This window comes from Mobula birostris, chromosome 25 (genome assembly GCF_030028105.1).
Source record: "Mobula birostris isolate sMobBir1 chromosome 25, sMobBir1.hap1, whole genome shotgun sequence".
Taxonomy (NCBI): Eukaryota; Metazoa; Chordata; class Chondrichthyes; order Myliobatiformes; family Myliobatidae; genus Mobula; species Mobula birostris.
The window spans coordinates 827,208-847,386 of NC_092394.1; the positions used below are offsets into that span (position 1 = coordinate 827,208).

The 20,179-nt window shown below is 41.8% G+C and overlaps 1 protein-coding gene across 13 annotated transcripts in view; it reads left to right on the top strand.

The window, feature by feature from the left end:
- The window catches only part of ncor1 (nuclear receptor corepressor 1), a 297,718-nt gene that overhangs the window by 135,630 nt on the left and 141,909 nt on the right, over positions 1-20,179 (top strand). For 12 of the 13 annotated variants that reach the window (XM_072243400.1, XM_072243412.1, XM_072243409.1 and 9 more), the window contains exons 12-16: positions 454-632; positions 2,325-2,379; positions 3,851-3,952; positions 14,423-14,553; positions 18,314-18,501. In XM_072243400.1, coding sequence (XP_072099501.1) covers positions 454-632; positions 2,325-2,379; positions 3,851-3,952; positions 14,423-14,553; positions 18,314-18,501 — 655 coding nt within the window. The remainder of the gene's footprint in view (positions 1-453; positions 633-2,324; positions 2,380-3,850; positions 3,953-14,422; positions 14,554-18,313; positions 18,502-20,179) is intronic. The other variant, XM_072243406.1, reaches the window with a different exon arrangement.

Consider the following 20,179-nt stretch of genomic DNA (forward strand, 5'->3'; position numbering starts at 1 on the left):
AACAATGTGGTAGGCAGGCAACTATCCTCTAAAGTGGTTTTTGTACCACTAAATTCAGGGGAATTTAAAGCTGAAAATAAATGCCTGTGTAGCCACAATGTCCACATCCCAATAGTGAATAAATAAATAATATAAAACACTATACGCCAAACTTGTGCCAGAGAATACAGATCTCACTGATGCCTATGGTTCTGCAAGTTCTGCAAATATGTCGTTGCATGTGATTTCATCATATAGAAATAGGACAGAAGCTTGGTAGTAGACTCTTGCCAGATCCTGTTAAGTAATAGCAGAGCGGTGGGGTGGGATGTTTGTTGCTCTCCATCCCTATGTATTAAGATGGATAATAATCCAGCAGTGATTGAGTAGCTAGATCCTATTTGTCTTGAGGATGTGAAAGGTAAAGAGAAAGTTGGAGTTTTGACTAAATCCAGTGGTCCCTGTTCATTGCAGAACAATGAGAAGCAGATGAGGCAGCTGTCTGTCATCCCTCCAATGATGTTTGACATGGAACAACGCCGGGTTAAATTCTTGAACATGAATGGAGTAATGGATGATCCTATGAGGGTATACAAGGAACGACAGTTTATAAACGTCTGGTCTGACCATGAGAAAGAAATCTTCAAAGAGAAGTAATTAAATGATTGCATTATTCACTAATAAACATGTTAGTTTTATTTATTTTTTTTACTCATGTTTTTTCTGCTCCTGTCTCGACTCAAGTGCACTGTATCTGCTATACAAAGGGAAAAAAATCTAATAAATATATAAGCAATAACTACCAAGCACACGAGATGAAGGGTTCTTGAAAGTGAGCCCATAGGCTGTGGGAGAAGTTCAGTATTGATGTGGGACAGAACACATGTTCTCCAATCCAGGCATCATCCTGGTAACTCCCCTCGGCACCCTATCTAAAGCTTCCACATCCGTCCAATAAGGATGTAACCAAAACTGAACAAAATAATATACCAGGGTTTATAGTGCTGCAACATTGCCTCGCTGCACTTGAACTCAATCCCCCAACTAATAAAGGTTAACACGCCATATATCTTAATCACGTTATTATGACATAAGAAATAGGGGAGTAGGCCATCTGACCCATCAAACCTGCTCCGACATTCAATAAGATCATGGCTGATCTGGCCATGGACTCGTCTCCACCTACCTACCTTTTCCCCATAACCCTTAATTCCCCTACTATGCAAAAATCTATCCAACTTTGTCTTAAGTATAGTTATTGATGTAGCCTCAACTGCTTCATTGGGCAGAAAATTCCACAGATACACTACTCTGGGAAAAGCAGTTCCTCCTCATCTCCATCCTAAATCTACTCCCCTGAATCTTGTGGCTATGTCTCTTAGTTCTAGTCTCATCTACCAATGGAAACAACTTTCCTACTTCTATCTTATCTATCCCTCTTCCAGATCGTTAATGTATGTTGTGAACAGTTGCAGGCCCAGCACCAGCCTCCGTGGCTGTTCACCACTGATTGCCAACCAGAGAAATACCCATGTAGCCCAACTCACTGCCTTTTATTAGTTAACCTGTCCAACTTGAGCGGCAACTTTGAGGGATCTGTGGACTTGAACCCCAAGATCACCCTGATCCTTTGAAGCTAGGAATTCTGCTGTTAACCCTGTACTTTGCCTTCAAGTTCAACCTTACAAAGTTCAGTTTTTGGATTGCCACTTCTCAGCCCAACTCTGCATCCGATAGCCGGTTGTGACACTACCCACGATGCCGCCAACCTCTGTCATCTGCAAACTTACTAAACCACTTCCTCTTCCAAGTAATTTATAAAAATCACAAAGCGAAAGAGTCCCAGAACAGATCCCTGCAGAACACCATTAATCATGACCTCTAGGCAGAATACATTCCATCTACTACCACCCTGTCTTCCGTGGGCAAGCTAATTCTGAATCTACACAGCCAAGTTTTCCTAGATTTCATGCCTCCTGACTTTTTGAATGAACCTACCATGGCAACCTTTACAATCGCCTTACTGAAATCCATATACACAACATCCGCTGTTCTACCTTCATCAATTTGTTTCGTCACTTCCTCAAAAAATTCAACCAGGCTTGTGATTTTTGCCCCTCACACAGCCATGCTTCCCAAAATGCTCATAAATTCCGTCCTTGGGAACTCTCTTCCATTAGTTTGCTCACCATGGGTGCAGGATTCTTCGGGACAGGTTTTGAAATTAAGGAATAACCTAACTCCTCTTTCTTTTCGATACTGGCTCACAATGAAAATCACTTTTTGTTTGGCTTTTGTTCTTCAATTGACTATTTAAGTTGATAAGAATCTTTTGCTTTCAACAGATTTGTTCAACACCCTAAAAACTTTGGTTTGATAGCATCTTACCTTGAACGAAAGGTTAGTAGCTTTTCTGCACATTTGTCTTTAGAAAAGAACCTGAAAATTGCTAGTTAATTTACTTTGGCTTCAATTAATTTGAAGTACATTTTGACTTATTGTGGTGAGTAAACTCCCTGAATACCTTTGATGTAAAATGTTTTCCATTATATATTTGTTAAATTGGGCCCGAAATTCCATTCCAGAATGCTGGGGGAGGAAAAACAAGATTTGTGAAAATGGGTAATCTAAAGCAGAGTAAATATGCTCCACTTCTGGACCCATTAGTGCCCAGCAAGAAATATGATCCCTGACTTGCTGAGTTTTCCTTAATGTTTGAATATTGTTAATACATAAAGTTCTAACAAATGACATCAGCAAGAAAAACACAATATCTTTTATTTTTAGTTTTTGGTCTAACTGATATGAAAAGCCAACAGTTCTCATTTACTCCCAGAGCAACCTTATGACGTAGAACAGTGGGCGGGTGAGTTGGCATTCCAACAGAACGGTCCTTGTCACGATTTTATGGTAATATGAAGCGACATGGATCAAGAAAATGCGAGTTGAAAAACTTCTGTGCCATTAGAGTGGATTTTATTCTGTATCTCAACTTTTTTGGGGAATGATTTGTGAATTCAGAAAGAGTGGATGAACGGCTAATGCAGATGAACTGAACACACTGATGAGGGAGAGAGAGAAGTGGAGAGTTCGTCATCGTGCCCGACGCCTGCCCCCTAGGCCTGAGTCAACGTAGTAGGATGTAATGGCCATAATGCAGTTACTCAGACAGCACAAGAACTGTCCCTTTAGCCCACCATGAGGGACAAAGTAAAATGGGTCCCTGATATTTGCAATGGGCTCAGTGGGCTGAAGGACCTGTTCTATTCTGTATTAATAACTGTATCTGATTCGACGAAATGGTTCCTTTAGTATCCTGAAGTAGTAGGAAGGAAGAAGTGTTTACAATTGGCAGATTGCTGCAAGTGCAAATGTTGGAAAACCTTTCATTGCGTAACTGATGGATAAAGGATATATTCTGGGAGGCAGATCTCTTAAGACAGGACAAGCGCAGTTGAATGCCGCGTCAGTGATTGAGGAGAATCCTTGATTTGGGAAGGAACCGGTCAAGGTATTCTGCAGTGAGTAACACGCTGCCTTTCTTCCCAAACCTTTCCACCATCTAACAATGCAGAGTACACTCAGTTACTTGGGTGATAATTTCCCAGAAACACAAGAAGCATGTTTCATTTGTACTCACTCCAACACTTAGAACATTCATTTTCTAGAAGATGCTCTGCAACAGGTCCCCAAGGCTTTTTTGACATCTCCTTCCAAAAACATTCCTGTTTGTTTTATTTCTTTACTGCTTTGGAAATGAAGTCCATGCTTTATTTTGACTACATTGGGATTTCAAATTAAATGAAGCAATAAATAAATATTTTATTGTAAGGAGAGCATTGTTCTAATGAACCATATCTTGTTTCCACAGTGTGTTGCAGATTGTGTTCTCTACTATTACTTGACTAAGAAAAATGAGAATTATAAGAACCTTGTGAGGAGAAACTATGGTCGTCGCAGAGGCAGGAATACGGTAAGGCAGCAGAATTCAACACTGCCAAATGTGGAGCAAGGGCAGTATAATGAAACAGTGGATGGGCTGGTGGTAAATAGCTACAGAGGGAATTGCCTGCTTTACATAATTTCTGACGTGTAAGTCTACTCATGGTTATAACATCCAGCACTAGATTTGTTACTGTTCTATTCACTGCTGATTTCAGTAGCTTACTTTTTCCAGTCATTGCCAAGTGGAGGTAATATAAACACTTCAGTTATGTATGTGGCACCAGTGTACATGCTGCGTGTTTGTTAGCTGTAACAGGGCTTCCAGACTGCTCACTGACCAATGAAGGCAAGCCTGCCATATCCCTTCTTTACTGCTCCATCTACACGTTTTGCTTCTTTCAGGAAGCTGTGGATCAAGATCCCTCTCTAAGGGTCCAGCCAATAACGCTATACTTTCATTTTACACTTGTCTTAGAATGCAACACTCATATTTGCCTAGTTTAAATTCACACTGCCAGTTCTCTGCCCATATTTTCAACTGATCTATATCCTGCTTTATCCTCTGAGAGTTTTCTTCACTGTCCATAATTCCAGCAATTGCATAAAGACAGTTAGTTTTGAATGTTAGAGGTCAAATTATCCCTGCCCCAGGATAGCACTGTAGCAGCTCCTCAGGGCAATATCAGATTTGACTATCTCCCATTGATTGATCAATGACCTTTCTGCCATCATAGGGACAGAAACGGAGTGGTTCACTGACAACTACACAATATTCCATTTCCTTTCACAGTAGTAATTCACAAAATATAATCTATGGAGCAAGACCATGTGATAAATTTCACGACATATGGCAGTGATATTAAACCTGATTCTGATTCCAAAGCTACATTCGGCCAAGAATTGAAAATCAAAAAGTACAGATGCTGGAAATGTGAAATTAAAAGTGCCGGCAACATTCAACAAGTCAACTTATCAAGTACTGCCAGCATTTTGTTTTTCTCTCAAACAGGTGGGTAAGGGTAGACAAGTGCAAATAACAAGCATGGTAAAAATTGTCAGGTGATAATCTTCCCCAGCAAGAGAGCGTTGATGCACCCATATGAAATGCAGTGGCATTGTTTCCATCAACATTCCTGACCAGTAGCTCAATTTCAGTAGCCACTTACATATCATGGCTTTCCAGGGGATGAATGACTTGCTTTCTGATAGCCTGAAGTCATTCCACTATCTATAAGGCATAAGTCAATAGTAATTAAATATCTCAACTTGACTTTTCCAGGATGAAGAGGCTCACATAAAATGTTGCATTCATTCCATCACTGACACTAGGACTTGCAGAGTGATTACTTACCGAATATACTGTAGTTACTTACTGAGGTTACTCTGACCACTTCCCAAACTGCAGTATCTAGAAAGATACCTGATGAACCTGTAGGTTCTCCGAAAGTGGCGTACTTTTCTAGCTTAGACAGTTATTACTGTTTCCTCTTCATCGTTAGGTCCAAATCTCAGAAGTCCTTCCTTAGCCCAGTTCCAAAGAAAAGTCCACCGTGCTTCAAAAAGGTGGCTTGCTAAGATAGCTGAGGGCACTTGGAACTGGGAATTAAATGGTGACCAAATTATTGACACATGAATTCTGATTTTAAAATCTCACTTTGATCCTGGCCAATTAAACCACATAAGATATAAGATATAGGAGACTTAGGCCACTTGGCCCATCGAGTCTGCTCCACCACTTTATCATGGCTGATCCATTTTTCTTCTCAACCAACCCCAATCTGCTGCTGCCTTAAATGTATCTAAAGACTTGCCCTCCACAGCCGCCTGTGGCAACAAATGCCACAGATTCACCACTCTTTGGCTAAAGAAATTCCTCCTTGTCTCCATTTAAAAAAGACGTCCCTCTATTTTGAGGCTGTGTCCACTGGTCCTAGTCTTTCCCACTATAGAAAAATCCTCTCCACTCACTTTTATCAAGGCCTTTCACCATTCAACAGATTTCAATTAGGTCACCCCTCATTATTCTGAATTCCAGTGAATTCAGGCCCAGAGCCATCAAATATACTTCATATGACTAGCCATTCAATCCTGGAAGCATTTTCAGGAACCTCCTTTGAGTCCTCTCCAGTTTCAGCAAGAACTGGAGGTAAGATAAGAGGGTCAAACCCTGCTCACAACACTCCAAGGAATCCTCACCAGTGCCTTCTAAAGCCTCAACGTAACATCTTCTAGTCCTCTTGAAATAATTGCTAAGATTGCATTTGCCTTCCTCCCCACAAACTCAATCTGCAAATTAACATTTAGGGAATCCTGCACAATGACTCCGAAGTCCCTTTGCGTCTCAGATTTTAGTATTTTCTTTCCATTTAGATGGTCTGTTCTTTTATTTATTTTACCAAAGTGCATAACCATACACTTCCTGACACTGTATTCCATCTGCTGCTACTTTGCCCATTCTTCACATGTTTGAAGCAAAATAGCCAAAAATGCTTAGAAGTACTTGGTAAGTTGGGCAGCAGCCATGCAATAAAAAGCATTTAATGTTTCTGTTTAAACATCTTTCTTCAGAACTGGGTAAAGTTACAGAAAAGCTGTGGAGAAAGAACAAAGGGAAGAGAAAAGAAGGTGGAAAAGCTGGTAATGGGAAGCTGAATGTCAATCTGGAGGAGGTGTCAGGGACGTCTCAGATCGCATCCGCAAGATCTTAGGGAGGGAGAGCAGCCAGGCGTCTTGGTACATATCGGTACCAACGACATAGGAAGGAAAAGCAAAGAGGTCCTGAAAAGAGATGTTAGAGAGCTAGGTAGAAAGCTGAGAAGCAGGACCTCTGGGTTAGTAGCTTTTGTATTTCTGCCTGTGCTACACACCAGTGAGGATAGAAACAGGATGATATGGCAGATAAGTGCATGGCTGAGAAGCTGGTGCAGGGGCCAGGGCTTCGGGTTCTCGGATCATTGGGATCTTTTCTGGGGGAAGTATGACCTGCTCAAAGGTGACGGGTTGCACCTGAACCCGAGGGGAACCAATATTCTTTCGAGCGGGTTTGTCAGAGCTGTTGGGGTGGGTTTAAACTAATTTGGCAGGGGGTTGGGAACCGGAGTGATGGGACTCAGGATAGGATGGATGGTAAAAAAGTAAAGATAGCATGCAGTCAGACTGTCAGGAAGGGCAGGCAGGTGGTAGGATATAGTTGCAGCCAACAGGGTGAGTATCAGTACATTAGGGATGCCAAATCAAAAAGGGTAGCAAATACAGTGTCCAAGGTGTTGTATCTCAATGCACGGAGTACCTGAAATAAGGTGGATGATCTTGTTGCACTATTACAGATTGCCAGGTATGATGTTGTGGCCATCACTGAATCGTGGCTGAAGGACGGTTGTATTTGGGAACTAAATGTCAAGGTTACACAGCAGAGCAGGAGGCGTGGCTCTACTGGTGAAGAATGGCATCAAGTCAGTAGAAGGACGTGACATAGAATCGGAAGATGTGGAATCCTTGTGGGTTGAGTTAAGAAACTGCAAGGGTAAAAGGACCCTGATGGTAGTTATATACAGACCTCCCAACAGTGGCTAGGAGGTGAACCACAGTTTACAGCAGGAAATAGAAAAGGCATGTCAAAAGGGCAATGTTATGGTAGTCATGGGAGATTGTAACATGCAGGTCAATTGGGAAAGTTGGTAATGGATCTCAAGCAAGTGGGTTTGTTGAATGCCTAAGAGATAGCGTTTTAGAGCAGTTTGTCATTGAGCCTACTACGGGATCAGCCTTACTGGATTGGGTGTTATGTTATGAACTGGAGGCGATTAGGGAGCTTAGGTAAAAGAACCCTTAGGGACCAGTGATCACAGCATGATTGAGTTCAATTTGAAATTTGATAGGGAGAAAGTGAAGTCTGATGTAGTAGTATTTCAGCAGAGTAAGGGAAATTACAGTGGTATGAGAGAGGGCTTGGCCAAAGTAAATTGGAAGGAGCTGCTGGCAGGGATGTCAACAGAGCAGCAATGGGATACATTTCTGGGGAAAATGAGGAAGGTGCAGGACATGTTTATTCCAAAAGTGAAGAAATACTCAAGTGGCAAAATAGCACCACCGTGGCTGACAAGGGAAGTCAGAGCTAACGTAAAAACAAAAAGAGAGGATAAACTACAAAGCAAAAAAGGTGGGAAGAGAGAGGATTGGGAAGTTTTTAAAAACCTACAGAGAGCAACTAAAAGAATCATTAGGAGGGAAAAGATGAAATATGAAAGTAAGCCACCAAATAATATCAAGTGGATAGTAAAAGCATTTTCAAGTATATTAAAAAAGAGATGAGGGTGGATATAGGACAGCTGGAAAATGAGACAGGAGAAATAATAATGAGGGACAAGAGGATGGCAGATGAACTAAATGAGTATTTTGCATCAGACAACAGCAGTGTGCCAGATGTGAGGGAAGAGAAGTGGGTGCAGTTACTATTGCAAGGGAGAAGGTCCTCAAAAAGCTGAAAGACCTAAAGGTACATAAGTCACCTGGACCTGATGAACTGCACCCTAGGGTTTTGAAAGAGGTAGAGTTAGAGACTGTGGCAGCATTAGCAATTCAAAAATCATGGGACTGTGACATGGTGCCAGAGGACTGGAAAATTGCATGTCAGGAGGAAGGCACCAGAAAGGAAATTATAGACCAGTTAGCCTTACCTCAGTGGTTGGAAAGATGTTAGTCAATTGTTAATGATGAGTTGATGGAGTATTTGGTGACACGGGACAAGATAGGACAAAGTCAGCATGGTTTCTTTAAGGGAAAATGCTGTGTGACAAACCTGTTCAAATTCTTTGAGGAGATTACAAGTAGGATAGATAAAGGGGATGCAGTGGATGTTGTATATTTGGACTTTTAGAAGGCCTTTGACAAGGTGCCATACGAGGCTGCTTACCAAGTTAAGAGCCTGTGGTATTACAAGAAAGTTACTACATGGTTAGAGCATTGGCTGATTTGGAAGGAGGCAGCAAGTGAGAATAAAAGGATCCTTGTCTGGTTGGCTGCCAGTGACTAGTGGTGTTGCACAGGGGTTGGTGTTGGGACCACTTTTTATGCTGTGTAAAATGGATTTTATGCTGTATATAGATGATGAAATAGATGGTTTTGTTGCCAAGTTTGTAAATGATTTGAAGATTGGTGGAGTGGCTGGTAATGTTGAGGAAACAGGTAGGATGTAGAAGGACTTCGACAGATTAGAAGAATGGGCAAGAAAGTGGCAAATGAAATATAATGTTGGAAACTGCATGGTCGTGCACTTTGGTAGTAGAAATAAATGTGCAGACTATTATCTAAACGGAGAAAATCCAAATATTTGAGATGCAAAGGGACTGGGAGTCCTTGTGCAGAATACCCTAAAGTTTAACTTGCAGGTTGAGTCGGTGGTGAGGAAGGCAAATGCAGTGTTAGCATACTTTTCAAGAAGTATAGAATACAAGAGCAGGGATGTGATGCTGAGGCTTTATAAGGCATTGGTGAGGCCTCATCTTGAGTATTGTGTACAGTTTTGGGCTGCTCAACTTAGAAGAGATGTGCTGGTATTGTAGAGGGTCCAGAGGAGTTCACAAGGATGATTCCAGGAATGAAAGGGTCATCATATGAGGAACGTTTGATGGCTCTGAGTTTGTACTCACTGGAATTTAGAAGAATGAAGGTGGGGAGGGGATCTCATTGAATCCTTTCGAATGTTGAAAGGCCTAGACAGAGTAGATGTGGAAAGGATATTTCCCATGGTGGGAGAGTCTAGGACAAGAGGGGACAACCTCAGGATAGACGGGTGCCCTTTCAACACAGAGATGCGGAGAATTTTCTTTAGGCAGAGGGTGGTGAATTTGTAGAATTTGTTGCCACGTGCAGCTTTCAGGTTGTTGGATGTATTTAAGGCAGAGATTAATAGGTTCTTGATTGGACATAGCATCAAAGGTTATGGGGAGAAGGCCAGGAACTGGGGTTGAGAAGGGGGGAAAAAAGGATCAGCCATGATTGAAATGGCCTAATTCTGCTCCTTTTTCTTATGGTTCTAATGAAAATTGAAACAGACAGCAAAATATAAAGAAATAAAAATCTACTGGAGAAACTCAGCAGGTCAAGCAGCCTCTGAAGGGGAGGAGAAATTGTTGAAATTTCTGGTTGAACCCTTCCAAACATCGGCAATTCTTTTCCTCCCTCAGATGCTACTCAACCCTCTAAGCTTTTTCAGCGGATTATTGCTTGAAATTCCAGCATCTGCACTCTCTTGTGCTTCCCATGCAATGAACGACATATAATGTTGTTCATTAGTTGGCATCTGAATCTCATTTGTGTTCCAGAGTTTCTTGTGCATTTGCTCCATTTGTAGGAACTGGTGCATTAAAGCAGCATGTTTGCATGTGATCCCGTGGATCTCAGGATACATGACATTCCTGGTAAAGGGTTTTAATGACTGTTGCTTGGTACAAGCTATTACCAGTGCCTTTACGGAGAATAATCTCGCAACTGAACTGAAAGCACTAGATATGTACATGAGAAGCCTTTGTGGAAGAGAAATGGAAAGCTTTTTTTTAATGCAGTTTTGTAGTGGATTTGAATTGGAGAAAAGGTTAAGTTTATGCCATGTGTGGATAGGACAAAACAGATATATATTTCTCAAGGATATGACAAATAACTGCAAAAATATTAGAAATTGGAAAGAGTAGTTAAAGCTGTAACTACACTGTGAGTCCTTGACTTTTCGCCCATTGTTCATTCGCACTGACTTTGAAGGTAAGTTGCGTACAAAATATTGATGAAAATCAGAAGAATTGCAGATGTTGAAAATGTGAAATAAGGAAACAGAAAAAGTTGGAATTACTTTGTAGGTCAGACCATGTCTGGAAAGAGCAGTTCAGGATCAAGATTATTCAGCGGAACTGGAACTGAAAATAGTCTTGAACTTGAAATGTTTTATTTTCTTTCTGAAGATGCTACCTGACCTGAGTTATTGCAGTAATCTTAGTTTGTTATACAAAAAATTAATCTAACCCTTCAGTGCAAATTTTATTGAATCTCTTGCATACAGCCACCAACTTTAAACCAGGTTTATAATTAGGGTGTATCATATGAGGGTGATTGATAAGTTTGTGGCCTAGGGTCGAAGGAGTCAATTCTAGAACACCAAGCACATTTATTTTTCCTACATTTACACACTTAGTCCAGCAGTCGTGGAGCATACAGATCCCTTCTTTGTAGAAGTCAGTGTCTTGGACCTCCAGAAAGTGGTCCACAGCAGGGGTGATTAGTAAGTTCGTGGCCTAAAGTAGAAGGAGATGAGGAGAAACTTCAAACTTTCTGCATTTTCACTCAGAGTTGAACTGCACATTCATGTAACAAGAGCTGTATAACTCATCTCCTTCTACCTTAGGCTACTAACTTATCAATCACCCCTGCTGTGGACCACCTGGAGGTCCCAGACTCTCTCGTTACATGCATGTGCAGTTCAACTCTTTGAGTGATAATGCAGAAAGTTTGAAGTTAATAACTCAACTCCTTCTACCTCAGGCCACGAACTTATCAATCACCCCTGCTGTGGACCGCTTCTACAAAGAAGGGATCCATAAGCTCCACGACCACTGGAATAAGTGTGTACATGTAGGCGGGGACTACGTTGAAAAATAAATGTGCTAGGTTTTCTAAAATTGACTCCTTCTACCTTAGGCCAGGAACTTGTCAATCACCCCTCGTATAATGTGCATGAATTAGGTTAGATTAGATTAGATTCAAGTTTATTGTCATTGTGCAGAGTACAGATACAATGCCAATGAAATGCAGTTAGCATCTGACCAGAAATGCAAAGAATAGTGTTATTTACAAAACAACTGTGAATAAAAAGTAAGTGCTACAGCACACAAATATAAAAGTACTGAGACAGTACAATATGGGTGCAATACTGCTTAGCGCTGTGATGTAAGGTTCAGCAGGGTCACAGCCTCAGAGAAGAAGCTCTTCCTGTGCCTGCTGGTGCGGGAGCGGAGGCGCCTGTAGCTCCTACCAGATGGGAGGAGAGTAAAAGGTCCATGGTTAGGGTGAGATGCGACCTTGATAATGCTTTTCGCCCTGCCCAGTCAGCGTTTATGGTAGATGTTCTCAATGGTGGGCAATTGGGTGCCGATAATCCGCTGGGCAGTTTTCACCACATGCTGGAGTGCTTTGTGGTCTGATATGAGACAATTGCCATACCACACTGAGATGCAGTTGGTGAGTATGCTCTCAATGGTACAGCGGTAAAAGTCCGTCCGTATCCTGGGACAGAGGTGAGCTTTCTTGATGCTCCGCAGGAAATAAACGAGCTGTTGCGCTTTTTTGATCAGGATGGAGAGTTCAGGGACCAGGTGAGATCCTCAGAAATGTGGACACCAAGGAATTTGAAGCTTGATACACGCTCCACTACAGCTCCGTTGATGTAGATGGGGGTGTGAGTGTGGCTCCTAGCATGCCTGAAGTCCACAATGATCTTGGTCTGGGTGTTAAGGGCCAGGTTGTTGTCGGCACAGCACGCGGCCAGGTGCTGGACTTCGTCCCTGTAGGCCGTCTCGTCATCCCCTCTGATCAGGCCAACCACTGTGGTGTTGTCTGCGAACTTGATTAAGGAGTTAGAACCGTGTACAGGAACGCAGCCATAGGTGAAAAGGGAGGACAGAAGAGGGCTCAGCACACAACCTTGAGGCACGCTGGTGTTTAGGGTGAGAGTGGAGGAGGAGAAGTTGTCTAACTTAACTGATTGGGGTCTGTTAGTCAGAAAGTCCAAGGTCCAATTGCAGAGGGATGAGCTGATACCAAGCTGGCAAAGTTTAGATAAACTAATTCATCCTGAAAAATTAATGCATTGCAGAACACTGATATATAGGACTGCAAATGCGTTAGTAATAAGTGTGCATTTTATTTAAAAGGAAAGGACTCCAAGCATATGGAAACACTTCAAAGTAAAATTTATTATTAGAGTATATATATGTCACTACATACAACCCTGAGATTCTTTTTCTGTGGGCATATTTAGCAAATGTATAAAACAGTTACTGTGAACTATAAATATCATAAGCTGTTAACAGTAAACAAACTGCAAATGCATATAGAAATAAATAGCAATAAATATTGAGTATGAAATAACAAGATGAGAGCTCTTAAAAGTGTAGTTATGCCCCTTTTTTTGTTGAAGAGCCTGATGATTGAGAAGGTAGTAACTGTTCTTAAACCTGGTAGTGCTAGTCCTGAGGCACTTGTATCTTCTACCTGATGGCAGTAGCAAGAAAAGAGTACGGCCTGGGTGGTGCGGATCTTTGATGATGGATGCTACTTTTCTACGGCAACATTTCATGTTGACGTGCTAAGTGGTTGGGAAGGTTTTACCCATGATGTTCTGGGCCGAATCCACTAGCTTTTGTAGGATTTTCTGCTCAACAGCGTTGGTAGTCCCATATCAAGCCATAATGTAGCCAGTCAACACATTTTCCACCACACATCTATAGAAGTTTACCAGAGTTTTTGATTACGTGCCAAATCTCCGCAGACTCTTGAGGAAGTAGAGGCGCAGTAGTGCTTTCTTCGCAATAATACTTATATGATCGGTCCAGGACAGATCCTCTGAAATGGTGACACCCAGGAATTAAAGTTACTGGCCCTCTCTACCTCTGATCCTCCAGTGATTACTGGCTCATGAACCTCTGGGTTCCCTCTCCTGAAGTCTACAATCAATTCCTTGGTCTTATTGACATTGAGTAAGAGGTTGTTATTATTATTATACCACTCAGCCAAGTTTTCATTCTCCCTCCCTGATTCATGCTGATTCATCACCCCTTTGATACAGCCCACAACAGTGGTATCATCCACAAACTTTGTATATGCTGTTGGAGCTGTACGTAGCTGCACATTCATAGGTGTAAAGCGAGTAGAGCAGGTCTAAGTACACATCCCCGTGGTGCTCCTGTGCTGATGGAGATTGTGGAGATGTTTTTGCGATTCCAAACTGCAAGTGAGGAAATTTTGTATCCTATTGCACGAAGGGGTATAGCCCAGGTCTTGGAGTTTACTGATCAGTTTTGAGGGGGATGGTGGTGTTAAGTGCTGAGCTGTAATCGATACGGAGCATCCTGATATACGTACCTTCACTGTTCAGATGTTCCAGAGTCGTGTGAGGAGCCAATGAGATGGCCTCTGATATAGACCAGCTGCTTCAGTAGGTGAATTTGAGTGACACTTCCTGATCTTTTGTTGTCTTGCTTGATGTATCGATTGTTGATGCTATCTTGTTTGCATGAGGTTAGTGTGGATGCCATGCCATTACTTTCTACAACTAAAGCCCTGAAAGCCATGTTCAGCCTGCTGAATTAACTAGCACAGAATTTTGGAGTGGGGATATTTTAGTTAGAATTAAAGAGGCAAGGGTTTACAAATATTTTAATTTGACAGTACAATTGAGAAAAGTTACATGCTTATTTCTTTGCTCATTAATAAAAGTTATCTTTTTTTGTAGCAACAGATTTCTCGTCCTTCACAAGAAGAAAAAGAAGCTGAAAAAGAAGAGGAGAAAGTTGAAAAATTAGAGAAAGAGGAGAAAGATGAGAAAAAGGAGGAAGAAAAAGATGAAAAGGAAGAACCTCAAAGGTAGGAAAACTCTAGGGCACTGTATCGAATACTTTACAACCACGGTGTGTGTAGAAACTACTACTGACGGTAGTGAATGTCTGGAACTGTCTGCCTCCGAGTCTTATGGAGGTCTGATCAATAAGTATATTTAAGGTGGAGATGGGTAAACATTTGAAAGGTTGAGGAATTAAGGGTTCTGGGGAACAGTCAAGGAAACAGAGTTGAGGCCAGTGTAGATTAGCTATGATATTGATAGATTTGGCAGATTTTCCGACTCTGCTCCTGTTTCCCTGAGTTGTGCCACTTCTATGACAGTGCTTCTTACTAAGCACTTCTGTGTGAAGGCAGTAGATCAATGAGCAAGAAAGTGCTTGTTACTTTTGGTGATAACCAATGAATCATGTATAAAACAGCTTATCACACAAATAGGTAATTTTAATAACAATCAGTAAGGCTCCCAGTATGATTCCTTGAGTACACACATGTCACAGGCTTCCAATCATGATACCGCTCTCCACCATTGCCCTCTAGCTCCTAGCTTTGCTAGCTTAGAATGCTACTTACCAAAATTAACTCATTAAGAGAATAATGCATTAAGAACAAGAAAAGACCAGCAAATAATATAAATGGGAATCCAAAGATACTCCTATATCATGTGACTATGAACAAGGTTGGAATAAAAGGTGATGATGGAAATTCAGACATCTGTGTGCCATTGTGCCTAATTCTCCTACACCTCCATTTTACCTGAGTACAATTTCCCTGTAATAACCCTATGTAATCTCTTTAGACAAGGAAACCTGCTTATCCTATAGGGTGGATTGCCATCCCAGAAATTGGTGAAGTTTTACTGCACTTTTCCTACTTCATATAGAGGTGACCCACATATTACACTTGTTCTGTTCACCAAAATTCACAGGTCACCACCCAAAAATCCAAGACACAGAATAAAATTCATTTCCATGGAATTTATGACAAAATAAATAAAAACAAAGTTCATTCTTTTTCAACTCGCATTTCTTAGCCCAAAGTGAAGAAGATGTTGTTTCATGTTACGAAAAATATCTCACAGTGCAGCTTCCGTCTGTAATGCAGATGTTTGTTGTGGAGTCACAAGAAATGAGCCCTAAATCCTCCACAACTACATTGGCCTTTTTGTCCAACAGGAATCCCATTTACCCAAATTAGGACTTCTTCCTTCTATACCGGGGTTCCCAGCCTGGGATTCATAGACACCTTGGCTAATGGTAGGGGTCAATGGCATAAAAAAAGTTTGGGATCCCCTGGCCTTATTTAAGTGTCTGTTCAAATGACTTTCAAATGTAATTGCTGCTTTGATAGCTCATTCCAGGTATCAACCACTCTGGGTAATTTTGCCCTTTAGATTCTCTTACAAACTCTATCTCACCTTAAATCTACACACACACACAAAATGCTGGTGAACACAGCAGGCCAGGCAGCATCTCTAGGAAGAGGTACAGTCAACGTATCAGGCCGAGACCCTTCGTCAGGACTAACTGAAGGAAGAGTGAGTAAGGGATTTGAAAGGGGGAGGGGGAGGAGGAGATCCAAAATGATAGGAGAAGACAGGAGTGGGAGGGGTGGAGCCAAGAGCTGGACAGGTGATTGGCAAAAGGAATATGAGAGGATCATGGGACAGGAGGCCCAGGGAGAAGGAAAGGGGGGGGGACCCAGAGGATGGGGAAGGGGTATAGTCAGAGGGAGAAAAAGGAGAGAGAGAGAAAGAATGTGTGTATATAAATAAATAACGGATGGGGTACGACGGGGAGGTGGGGCATTAGTGGAAGTTAGAGAAGTCAATGTTTGTATATAAATAAATATGATTCTGATATGTCTATCCATGGCCTCCTCTACTGTAAAGATGAAGCCACACTCAGATTGGATTCCCCCCATCCCTCCCCACTGATCTCCCTCCTGGCACTTATCCTTGTAAGTGGAACAAGTGCTGCACATGCCCTTACGCTTCCTCCCTTACCACCATTCAGGGCCCCAGACAGTCCTTCCAGGTGAGGCGACACTTCACCTGTGAGTTGGCTGGGGTGATATACTGTGTCCGGTGCTCCCGATGTGGCCTTCTATATATTAGCGAGACCCAGTGCAGACTGAGAGATCGTTTTGCTGAATGCCCACGCTCTGTCTGCCAGAGAAAGCAGGATCTCCCAGTGGCCACATATTTTAATTCCACGTCCCATTCTCATTCTGACATGTCTATCCACGGCCTCCTCTACTGTAAAGATGAAGCCACACTCAGGTTGGAGGGACAACACCTTATATTCCCTCTGGGTAGCCTCCCACCTGATGGCATGAACATTGACTTCTCTAACTTCCACTTCCAGCATCTGCAGATTTCCTTATGTTTGCATTTTTAAATCTGCCTATTTGGTTTTGATATTCTGATTTGACTGTCCACCATATCTATCCCTCTTGGAATTTTATATACTTCTATCAGGTCATCTTTTGGCCTCCTTCATTCCAGGATAAACAGTATTTCTGCTATCTCAGGCTGCAATTAATATTAGCTAACATTTTCATTTTTGCAAGTGCAACGTAGGTTCTACATTCTCTTTTTATACTTTAATGCCCTTCCTTGCATTTCATCAGTCACAACTTCCCACACAGAAAGCTGTGCTAACTTCTCCATAATGATCCCGATAAATATGCAACTTTAGAGACCTCACTTGAAGTATTCAATGCAGTTTTAGTCTCCATATTTAAGGAATGATGCACATTTATTACTGGGGTGAAGAGTTTGAAATTTGAAGAAAAATCTGGAGAGAGGTTGAGCAGGCTGAGATTATGCTCATTGGAGTTTAGAAGAGGAAACCATATTGAGAAATCACAAAAATGTGAGGGAAATTGGTAGATCAGATTCTGAAAGAATATCTTTCAGATGGGGGTGCAACAGAGCTTATTTTCTAGGGAACATGGTTTGTTTGAATTCTCCTCAGAGAGCTCTGGAGATGATCAATGTATTTGGATATGCCCAGTTTTCTTATGTCGCTGGACTAGTTGAGGCTTATTTTAGAAACCTTTCCCCATCCACAGTAGCTTATGGAGTGTTAGCTTTCATAAGTCGAGGGGTAGAGTCGTAGGGTAATGATGCAGCTCTATAAAACTCTGGTGAGGCCACACTTGGAGCACTGTGTCCAGTTCTGGTCGCCTCACTATAGGAAGGATGTGGAAGCATTGGAAAGGTTACAGAGGAGATTTATCAGGATGCTGCCTGGTTTAGAAAGTATGCATTATGATCAGAGATTAAGGGAGCTAGGGCTTTACTCTTTGGAGAGAAGGAGGATGAGAGGAGACATGATAGAGGTATACAAGATATTAAGGGGAATAGATAGAGTGGACAGCCAACAACTCTTCCCCAGGGCACCACTGCTCAATACAAGAGGACATGGCTTTACGGTAAGGAGTGGGAAGCTCAAGGGGGATATTAGAGGAAGGTATTTTACTCAGAGAGTGGTTGGTGTGTGGAATGCACTGCCTGAGTCAGTGGTGGAGGCAGGTACACTAGTGAAATTTAAGAGACTACTAGACAGGTATATGGAGGAATTTAAGGTGGAGGGGTTATATGGGAGGCAGGGTTTGAGGGTCGGCACAGCATTGTGGGCTGAAGGGCCTGTACTGTGCTGTACTATTCTATGTTCATGCAAGGGAGGAATAACTCTGCTTTGTTGGATGGTGTTGGCTTCAGTTCTGCTGTCTCTGTGCTCACAGGTAAGAACTTTCATGGAACCATTTTGTGTTCCCTTAGGGAGTCTGTTAAAGAAAAAGACAAATCAGATACTGTCACGGAGGAGCCAGAAGAAAAAGAACAGTCTGCACCACGAGGGCGTAAAACTGCAAACAGTCAGGGCCGGCGAAAAGGCCGGATTCTGAGGTCCATGGCAAAAGAAGCCATTGCTGAAGAACCACCCAATCCCCCTCCTCCTCCTGAACTTGGTGAGTACCTTAGCACTCAATGTATCAGTATGTTGTTTTTACATTCTTCCAACTCTTTATACCATTAAGTCTTTGACTTAAAAGGTGAAATCTGTTTAAATACTCGGTGAATGAAGATTTGGCAGAGTCACAGAAAAGTACAGCACGGAAACAGGCCCTTTGGCCCATCTAGTCCATGCCGAACAATTTAAACTGCCTACTCCCATTGACCTGCTCCAGGACCATAGCCCTCCATACCCCGACTATCTATCCAAACTTCTTTTAAATGTTGAAATCGAGTTTGCGTGCACCATTTGCACTGGTAGCTCATTCCACACTCATGACCCTCAGAAGGAAGAAGTTTCCCCTTCTGTTCCCCTTAAACTTCTCACCTTTCACTCATAACCCATGACCCCTGGTTGTAGTCCCACCCAACCTCAGTGGAAAAAACCTGCTTGCATTTGCCCTGTCTGTACCCGTCATAATTTTGTATACCTCTATGAAATTTCCTCTGAATATTCTATGTTCTAAATACAGTACTAACCTATTCAATCTTTCCTTATAACTCAGGTCCTCCAGAGCCAACAATATCCTTGTAATTTTTTTATGTACTCTTTCAACCTTATTTACATCTTTCCTATAAGTTGGTGATGAAAAAATGCACATAATACTCCAAATTAGGCCTCAACACTGTCTTATACAACTTCAATGGAATACTTTCCAATAACTTTCCCACTATTAATGTCAGACTCACCAGCCTATAATTTCCTGATTTATTTTTAGAGCCTTTTGAATAGCAGAACAATATTGACTATCTTTCAACCTGTGGTAAGGATGATTTAAATGCAAGGCTCTACGTTTCTGTATTTGCCTCCCACATGATCCGAGGGAACTCCTTGTCAAACCCCGGAGATTTATCCACCTAATTTGCCTCAGGACAGCAAACACCACCTTCTCTGTAATCTGTGTAGGGTTCATGAAATTGATGCCACTTTGCATCACTCTGTAGACTTTGATTTATTGTCATATTTCAACAAGCTCCCATGTTCAATGTTAGCAACTCTGAGCAGTATGCAGACTTGGTACTGTGGGTTGGTAATCCTCTCTAAGCAAAAATATTTTTGTATTTTTATCCATCCAAATAAACCTAAGAATCTTTGGAATATTTACTACTGAGCAAAGTGTTTTTTTTTTTGGTGATATCTCATGTCATAACTGTCGAGTTCTCAGCAACATCAGCATCAAACGTATCATTTTGGGAACATAGGTTTGTGTTTTGCCACTAATGACATGATGCATAGCTAAATAGCCCACCAATACACACAGCCAGAGTACCCAATCGATAAGGAAAGCAGAATAATGTGTAAGTTAATTAAAAAATATAGAAGAGATGGAGAATACAAAGTGCTGTGTATATGTTGAGAGGGAGAAGGGGTGAGTAGGCAATAGCAGGTAAGTGAGAGAGAGATGGGCCCAAAGAGTCTATGCAGACATCCCACCCTGCAAAAACTCATTTCAGGGAGGTAGCATTACCAATTTGCGAGAGACTCCCGGAACTTCCGGGAGAAGTGGGATGTTTGCAATAGAATAGCTCCTTAGCAGCTAGTTTAAATAACGTTAGCTATACTAATGAACGAATGACACCTGTTAAACTCACCTCAACATGTCTTGTACAGTCTTAACCCACCACGGGCAATAG